Raw genomic sequence first — 9,278 nt, 5'->3', positions numbered from 1 at the left:
CTGGGATGATGTCTCAATGTTGCTAGACATTCCTCACTTAATCATTTGTGACATCAAGGACAACTATAATTAACATTATACAGTACACTAAATTGATCTAACTTTACCTTCATAGGCTCTGCTGTTAACATGATTATGGCACCAATTCTGTAACTGTTCCCATTTGTTTCCCATCTCCTGTTGTATGCTGCTGCAGTTCCATCACAATACCATTGGAAAACCTGAAGTTGTTCCAATGTAGTTCCATCTCTATTGGTTTATCAAATCTATTCAACTATTAATTACCCAGAAAAACTTGTTTTTTAAAGTATGAATGCTACAATATTTTCCAGACAAAAAAAAAGGTAAAATCAAATTTGAGAGTTACCAAAACAATTTTGAATCACATGATTTATTGGAGTAAGTTACATCTCTTACAGTCTTAACTTTTGTTTAGTGTACTGTCATCTTGTAGGAATGCATGATTAAGGTCAGAAGTAATCTATGATTCCAGGCACAATTTTATAAACTCTTTATAAAAAGGTAAAGGTTCATGACTCATGGGGTTTTTCCAACATTTTTAGTCCAAGTCTTCCAACCATTAGAATGCTGTGGAGAAGATACAAGAATTCAAAATCAGATTTAATAGCACTAATTCATATGACATGAAATTTGTTGTTTTGCAGCAGAGGTACAGTACTAAGACATAAAATTACTATAAATTACAAAAATGAATACTGCAAAGAAGTGTTCATGAACCATTCAGAAATGTGATGGTGAATTATTAAACACAACATGAGGCATGCAATTTAGCACGTAAAGATAATACACTTCTTCTTTATTAAAAGAATATACTCAATTTTTGGCTTTAAAATTGTTCTGACCACACTAACACTTTGGCAAAAATCTGACAAGCACTACATTGTCTTAGATATGACTATATAGAGTCATAGTCAGAGAGAAGTACAGCTCAGAAACAGACCCTTCAGCCCACCTAGTGGTACCAAACCATTTAAACAGCCTAGTCCCATTGACCTGCATCTGGACCATAGCCCTCCATGCCCCTCCCATCCCTCTTTCCTGGTTCTTCCTGTCATTGGTATCTATAGATCACGACAACCGGATCTTTCTGCTCCCACTCCAAATTCCTCTGCAGGTCAGACAAGATGTCCCAAATCCAAGCACCAGCCAGACATCACAGCCTTCAAGATTCTCAGTCCTTGTGACAGAGAATGGTGTCTATTTTCTTGACTACAGTATCTCCAATTACATTTCTCTTCTCTCCCTCCCTCTTGAATGGCCTCTAAACCTCGGTGCCTCAGTTCGGTTTTTCATCCTTCCTACAGCCCCCACTCCTATCCACACAGGGAGCAAGAAGCTCAAACAATTGGACAAGCACAGGGCTGAGTCTCCTCCAACAATTCTCCTTAGATCCACCTAGATTTGCCCTTTAGCTCTGTGTCCTACCCTAGAATTCCACAAAATATTCTCAAAGTGCTAAAAGTCTGAGAAAAGATTAACTTTATTTGGAAAGGAGGCAACTAATATTTTCAAGGCTATAACTGACACTGACAATGTTGATTCATGTAATACCTACGCCTATCTTACGAGACAAAATTCAGTCCTACAATAAAATTGGAGTTAGGAAAAAAAAAAGTCTGTGTTTATTTTATGCCTGGTGTGCCACAAAGCTCTCCAGAGCCAACTATGCTTTGTAAAGTTAGGTCAAAGCTGTGATGCAGAAACTGTGGCAGGAAATTTGTGTGCAAGGTTCTATAACATGGTCATCTTAAAACTTTTAAATTGTTTATGAGGAATGAGTATTGCACGAGGCACCGTTGAGGATCCTCCTGCTCTTCAAGAAATATCCTGTGATTATGATCTTTAACTTCCTTCCAAGAGGGTAGATATCTCAACCCCAAAAACTGTCTCCTAATACTGCAGTTCAAAATGTCAGCACAAATACATTCAAGCTCCTAGAGTGGAACATTTCATCCAAGTGAAAGTGCTGAAATTTTCTAATAACCAGGGTGGTTAGAGGACTTTTTCACTCTCCACAGGAATGACTGAGGTATGGAATAAGTCATTTAGGAAGAGCATTAGAATGGATGAAGTAGATGTACGTTGTGAACACAGTGAGACTGCAACTATTTCTAGCTATAAGGGACAGAATATTGCCATTCTTTCACAATTTTTTCAACTCATATTTATATAATGCCTTGGTTCATATTTTTATTGTTATGTTGTATGTGCTTCATTTTGTGCTATTCTGTGTTTCATTCTGGCAGTTCTGAGAGAGCTGCTTATTTTCAGTTTATTGTTGAAAAGATGAGGAGCAATGTGTGCCATCCAATTAGGATGGTGGAATTGAAGGGGAAGCTCCTCTGGTTAGGGGCACTAAGGTTGGGCTTGGGGCTTCTGGTTCAAGAGGAGATGAAGAAGGAAGATGCTGGAGAGAAGAGGTCAAAGGATTTGACCCTGAGCAGAACCATGATTCGACAAAGCCGGGGTTAAGTCAATTGAGGGTCAGTGACTTGAAGAAACTCTGAGCTCCAACTTGTGCACATTAGACTGTTTCATTAAACTGGCCCTTTTCTTTATTTTGTTCTTTTCTTTACTAACCCTTTAGTCAAATTAAGAATTATAAAAATATATCTTTTAATCGTATGCTGTGTACTGTCTGTTATTTTGTGGCACTAATTTGTAATGGAAGCAAATTACACAGCATCCACAAAAACAAGGGGTTTGGGGAGGGATTGCGCCTCAATCTCACCCATTTGGAGGTTGTCTTCCCTAGACTTGGGCAGCCAAGAAAGCCAGGGTGTTTCATTGTGGGGGTATCGTCTGGGATCGATTTCATTGGATGCTGTGTGATTGCCCTGAGCATTGATCCAATGAGTTGTGTGTCTATTGTCTGGTAAAGTGATTGTGATACATGGTCATAGATGCTGCAGGAGTTGAGTCGAATCCACAGGGTTACTGGTAATGAAGGAGTGTGTATTGAGTGGAGTAGACATTCGTATTCCTGACGAATTGTTAATTTGAACTTTAAGTATTGTTAAAGCTGTAGGAACAGTTACAATTATGGAGCAGAGGTTTGATAAAATGGTGGGCAAAGACTTTGTTTTAGTTCAGACTAGCGGTGGAACTGCCTGGTACTACTGGGGCCCTGGGGGGAGGGGGCCATGGGCTGTCCATACTTTGAGAGGAGGCTGGTGTAGGAGAGTGGGCCAAATTACAAGCCGAGTCTCCCGTAGCTGGGGGTGAAGACTTCAAAGAGAGGTTGCTCTCATTTCTGAGGTGGTTCTGAGAAGTAGCCTGATTTGAAATGTCTAATGAGTCCCCCAGTGAAGAGTGAGACTTCTGAGTTGGTATCAGCCCTCACCCCCCTGGTGAATAAATGGCCCAGTGCCCAGGCAGAGGGTCCTAGCTATCAAAAGCTAAGAATGTTCTCAGAAGTGAAGCCCATCCCCAAGGGGGAAGAGGAGTATGATACTTGGGCAGAGCAGAACTCTCAGATTTTAGATTGAGTGGCAGTGCTCTGATGATGTAAAAAGACAGCGACTGGTTGAGAGTTTGAGAGGCCGAACTGCTGATGTAGAGAGACCCATAAAGACACAGAACCCCCTTACTACCTCTGCAGCCCACATGCAAGTGCTAGAAAAGGTGCTCAGTGTGACGGGAAGCCCAATGGAGCTTATGACGGGGTTTCAGAACATGTTTCAGGAGAAGGGGAAGTACGTTTGTAGATTTCTGCCTACATTTTTCAGCTAGAGAGGCCACTAAATTGCTTGCGGTGTAGAGGGGCAATTCAGATAGCAGAGGTGAATCAGTTAAGAATGGGCCAAATAGCGAAAGACACCCATTCCCCGGACCCGATTGCTTGGGGTCTCAGACTGTCTCATAATATGTGCCCCCTCCCTCGTTTGTTGAGCTGATCAGGGAAGTACAAGAGGAGGAGAATATGTCGGGGGGGGGGGGCTCCATCAGCAGGGTACAATCCTCGGTAGTAGCCTCCTGCACTGAAGTGACCACGGATAGCCACCCTGGGGAGTGGTAAAGGAGATCATGGCAGAGTTCAGAACTGAGACGTCCCGGTTGTTATTAGTGGGTGTGCCCCCCCCCCCAATACAATGTAGCTGATAAGGAGGTGGACCCCCTAAGGGGACAGACTACACAGAGGACTGCTAGAAGCTGGGGTCCTGTGAGAAGGGGAGCGGTCGGTATTGTATGTTGTAACTGGTGAAGAGGGAAACTTCAGGCGGGAGTGTGATTGACAGGAAACCTCTCCGAAAGTGAACCCCTGGGTACTTAAGCAGAGAGAGACGTCGGGAAACTTAGAAGAGACCCAGTAAGGGAACGGCCTGGCATCTCGGGGGGACATTCAATATATCAAGGAACACCCTAAAGCAAAAATCCCTATTCCTGAAAGCTTAGTGGGGCCAAGCTCCAGTATATCACTACAGATAGAGGGTATTTATGCTAGAGCCATACTTGACACAGGCTTGCAGGTCACTTTGCTGTACCACTCATTTTACAACCAGTATTTGATGCATTTACCATTGACGTCACTCAGTGCACTAGAGATCTGGGGTCTTAGTGCGGGTGATTATCCATATGATGGCTATTTGTCATTGAAACTGGAGTTTTCAGAGGCAGATGTGAGAGTGGCTGAGGTCCTTGATACACAAGCACTGATTTGTCTGGACCCCATTGCGAAAGAGAGAGTTTCAATTCTTGTGGGGACAAATATCCCTATTGTGAGGAAGGAGGCTAATGGGAACCTGCAAGGAGAGAGTTGGAGAGAGCTTTCTGAAAACATTGACCATTTACCCGGTGTTTCGAGGAAGTGCATGGCCGCACTGGGCCGGATATTGAGCTTAGACGTGGGACTGTGTGGTTCATCCAGTCAAAACTAGTTGTTACGGCCTGGGGAAGTACAAGCGTGATGGGAAACCCCAAACTGTATTTCCCGGAACGCCTGAGGCCGAGGCCTTCTTAGTGGATACTCCGGAAGACCATGAAGATGAGTCAGGCTAACCCTCTGGGGTACTGGTGAGGCCCGAACTGCAGAAGCCCTCGACTGTACAGGCAAACAGGCTGACAGTGATTGTCAGGAACACTACAAAGAGGGAAGTTACCTTCAAGCAGGGCTGCCCCTGGTGCACCTCTTCCCAATGATGGTAATGTCTAATGTCCCTGTGAGACAAGCCAGGTAGAAACTCTCCGAAAAGGGGAAAGTTGACTGCTGAGTCATTCAACTTTGGGCATTCCCTGGTACCTGCGGGTTGGAAGAGGAGGTTGATAGAGAAGATGTTGAAACTGGAAGGTGTCTTTTCTACTGATGAGTTTGATGTGGGTTGTTCCAAGAGCACTCCCCACAAAAGGAGAGGAAGGCAAAGATTATCTTAGCCCTTTGGAGCGAGATGGGATGTGAACTGCGAAGAGGCCTTTCAGTCACTGAAGGAGCTGCTGACAAAAGCGCCTGTAGTGGCTTTTGCAGATCCCCAATTGCTGTATGAACTGGATACAGATGCAAGCAGAGAGGGCTTAGGGGGTGTCCTGTATCAGGATCAGGGCACGGGGCTGAGACCTGTTGCATTTGTCAGACGGAGTCTGTCACTCTCTGAGAAAAACTATCCCATGCACAAGTTGGAGTTCCTGGCATTGAAATGGGCTGTGGTGGATAAGTTAAATGACTACATTTGCAGGGGGTGGAGTTTAGGAGACAATGGCTCCTAATGGCAACTCCTTTGCTTGCATCTTCGAAAACAGCTCTATTTCTATCTTTAATATCTCTTTTTCCCTTTCAGGGTCCTTTTGAAGACCCTGACGTGGAGTTACACGCTGACTTTGGTTCTTTGTGGGAATGGAACATGCTCTCGGGGTCTCACGACTGGCCACTATTCGATATACCAAGGACATGGCCTAGAAGAGTAGCGCACCTTCAGGGTTTCAGGATTTTGTGGCTCTGAAGGCAGGTGGACTCAAGGACAGTGCCACCACCTGGTGTATTGTGGGAGTACACAGAAGATTGAAAGCAGCAAGCTTGCTGCTGACTGTGTGCCCAGAGACCTGAGTTCTTTGGGACAGAGCTCAGAAAAAGTGACGCAAGACTTTTAACATCGTAAAGCAGCCAGTTGTTTGTTCTGTCTCCCCTCTCACTGTGAAATGGGGACACCTCTATTTCCCTTATTAGGGAGAGAGAGAGCCTGTGGTATGTCGAATTACCGGGTGAACGAGTAGTCTTTGGGATACTGCAAGTCTGTGTCTTTATTGATATTTTGCTGCATGCTTGAGTGATCGGTGGGGGATGATGCTTTTTTTGCTGGTGAGGGAGGGGGATCATTGCTTTACTGCTGCTTATGGATGGGGGGAGCTGGTGGGGGCCTTGGGGTTCTAACATTTAACTGTCAGTCATTCTTTGGGTCTCTCCTCTGTTTTTGAGGATGGTTGTGAAGAAAAAGAATTTTAGGACGTATATTGTATACATTTCTCTGACACTAAATGTACCTTTGAAACCTCTGTGGTGCCAAGTTTGAGGTGAGAACGGACAACAATCCCCTAACTTATATCCTGACCTTGGCGAAATTGAATGCCACAGGCCATCGGTGGTTGGCGGCGCAGTCTGCCTATGATTTCAGCCTAAAGTAGCGGCCGGGAAGTAGGAACATTGAAGTCAATGCATTATCCCGACATGAGCATGATGGCCTGGTGTTCCTGCCCCAGAAGTGAAAGCCATGTGCCAGTTTTCCATCATGGTGAAGGCTGAGGAAAGACAAGGGTAGGATCAAACTGTAAATCAACTGGGAGCTTCTGATGATGCCATCTACAAGCTTACTGCAACCTGACTGCTCTGAAGACAAACCAGCTGCAGAAATTCAAAGAGCAAACACGAGGAAATCTGCAGATGCTGAAAATTCAAACAACACAGACAAAATGCTGGTGGAACACAGCTGGCCAGGCAGCATCTATAAGGAGATGCACTGTCGACGTTTCGTGCCGAGACCCTTCGTCAGGACTAACCGAAAGGAAAGATACTAAGAGATTTGAAAGTAGTGGGGGGAGGGGGAAATGTGAAATGATAGGAGAAGACCGGAGGGGGTGGGATGAAGCTAAGAGCTGGAAAGGTGATACAGAGCTGGAGAAGGGAAAGGATCATGGGACGGGAGGCCTCGGGAGAAAGAAAAAGAGGGGGGAAACACCAGAGGGAGATGGAGAACAGGCAAACAACTAAATATGTCAGGGATGGGGTAAGAAGGGGAGGAGGGGCATTAACAGAAGTTAGAGAAGTCAATGTTCATGCCATCAGGTTGGAGGCTACCCAGCCGGTATATAAGGTGTTGTTCCTCCAACCTGAGTTTGGATTCCTTTTGACAATAGAGGAGGCCATGGATAGACATATCAGAATGGGAATGGGACGTGGAATTAAAATGTGTGACCACTGGGAGATCCTGCTTTTTCTGGTGGACCGAGCGTAGGTGTTCAGCGAAACGGTCTCCCAGTCTGTGTCAGGTCTCACCAATATATAAAAGGCCACACCAGGAGCACCAGACGCAGTATACCACATCAGCCGACTCACAGGTGAAGTGTCGCCTCACCTGGAAGGACTGTCTGGGGCCCTGAATGGTGGTGAGGGGGGAAGTGTAAGGGCAGGTGTAGCACTTGTTCCGTTTACAAGGATAAGTGCCAGGAGGGAGATCGGTGGGAAGGGATGGGGGGGGGGAACGAGTGGACAAGGGAGTCGTGTAGGGAGCGATCCCTGTGCAAAACAGTAAGGGGGGGAGAGAATTACCTGGTCCATTTCCGACACCTCCCTCCCCTTTCTTGATCTTTCTGTCTCCACCTCTGGAGACAGCCTATCTACTGATATCTACTATAAGCCTACAGGCTCTCACAGCTACCTGGACTATTCCTCTTCCCACCCTGTCTCTTGCAAAAATGCTATCCCCTTCTCACAATTCCTCCGTCTCCGCCACATCTGCTCTCAGGATCTGCTCTCGGGGGGGGAGGAGATGGACTTTTCTCAGCCTTCGCAGAAAGTAGAGACACTGCTGGGCTTTCTTGGCTATGGAGCTGGTGTTGAGAGATCAGGTAAGATTTTCCGCCAGGTGAACACCAAGAAATTTGGTGTTCTTAACGATCTCAACAGAGGAGCCGTAAATATTCAGCAGGGAGTAGTTGCTCCATGCTCTCCTGAAGTCAACAACCATCTCTTTTGTTTTGTTCACATTCAGAGACAGGTTGTTGGCTCTGCACCAGTCTGCTAGTCGCCGTACCTCCTCTCTGTAAGCTGACTCATCGTTCTTGCTGATGAGACCCACCACGGTCATATCATCGGCAAACTTGATGATGTGATTCGAGCTGTGTATTGCTGCACAGTCATGGGTCTGCAGAGTGAACAGCAGTGGACTGAGCACACAGCCCTGGGGGGCCCCATGCTCAGTGTGATGGTGTTGGAGATGCTGCTCCCGATCCGGACTGACTGAGGTCTCCCAGTCAGGAAGTCTAGGATCTAGTTGCAGAGGGAGGTGTTCAGGTTCAGCAGTTTCAGCTTTCCAATCAGGTGCTGAGGAATGATTGTGTTGAATGCTGAACTGAAGTTTATGAACATCATTCAAACATACGTGTCTCTTTTGTCCTAGTGGGTGAGGGCCAGGTGGAGGGTGGTGGCGATGCCGTCGTCTGTTGAGCAGTTGGGACGATACGCGAACTGCAGAGGGTCCAGTGAGGGGGGCAGCAGTGTCTTTATGTGCCTCATGATGATCCTCTGAAACACTTCATGATGGATATGAGAGCAACGGGACGGTAGTCATTGAGGCAGGATACTGAAGACTTCTTCAGCACGGGGACGATGGTGGTGGAATTGAATCCTGGTGAAGTGGCAGCTGCTCAGCGAGATGACTCAGGCATCGGTACCATTTGGTCAGTGATCAAAAAGGGAGGCATGGCCCAAGCAGAGAAGACAAAACATGCTGCATTACTGAGAGAATGGCCCAGATTGGAGTTGAGGAACCAGATCCTATACCGGGTCATGTCGTCCCTGGACTGGCCATGGCATTTCCAGCTGGTTCCGTTGAGAAGTATCGGACGATTGTGTTGAAGTTGGTTCATGATGATTCTGGCCATTTGGGGGTTTACAAGACTTATGGCTTGCTCAGAGATCAGTTCTACTGGTCCCAGATGAGGCCAGAGGTCGAAGAGTACTGCAAGATATGCATTTGACGTATACTGAGGAAGATGCTACCTACAAGGGCCGCTCCATTGTCCCACTTAAGAGTGCAGAGCCACTTGAGCTA

General features: G+C 46.1%; 1 protein-coding gene across 1 annotated transcript in view; it reads right to left on the bottom strand.

The window, feature by feature from the left end:
* Positions 1-375: 375 nt before the first annotated feature.
* LOC140713592 (transmembrane protein 14C-like) overlaps positions 376-9,278 on the bottom strand; it is a 48,672-nt gene continuing 39,769 nt past the window's right edge. Inside the window, exon 4 of the mRNA XM_073023879.1 lies at positions 376-588. Coding sequence (XP_072879980.1) covers positions 531-588 — 58 coding nt within the window. The 3' untranslated portion in view covers positions 376-530. The remainder of the gene's footprint in view (positions 589-9,278) is intronic.

This window comes from Hemitrygon akajei, chromosome 20, assembly GCF_048418815.1.
Source record: "Hemitrygon akajei chromosome 20, sHemAka1.3, whole genome shotgun sequence".
NCBI classification, from domain to species: Eukaryota; Metazoa; Chordata; class Chondrichthyes; order Myliobatiformes; family Dasyatidae; genus Hemitrygon; species Hemitrygon akajei.
Note: the sequence above shows the minus strand (reverse complement) of the source record. Positions and strands in the feature narration are given on the sequence as shown.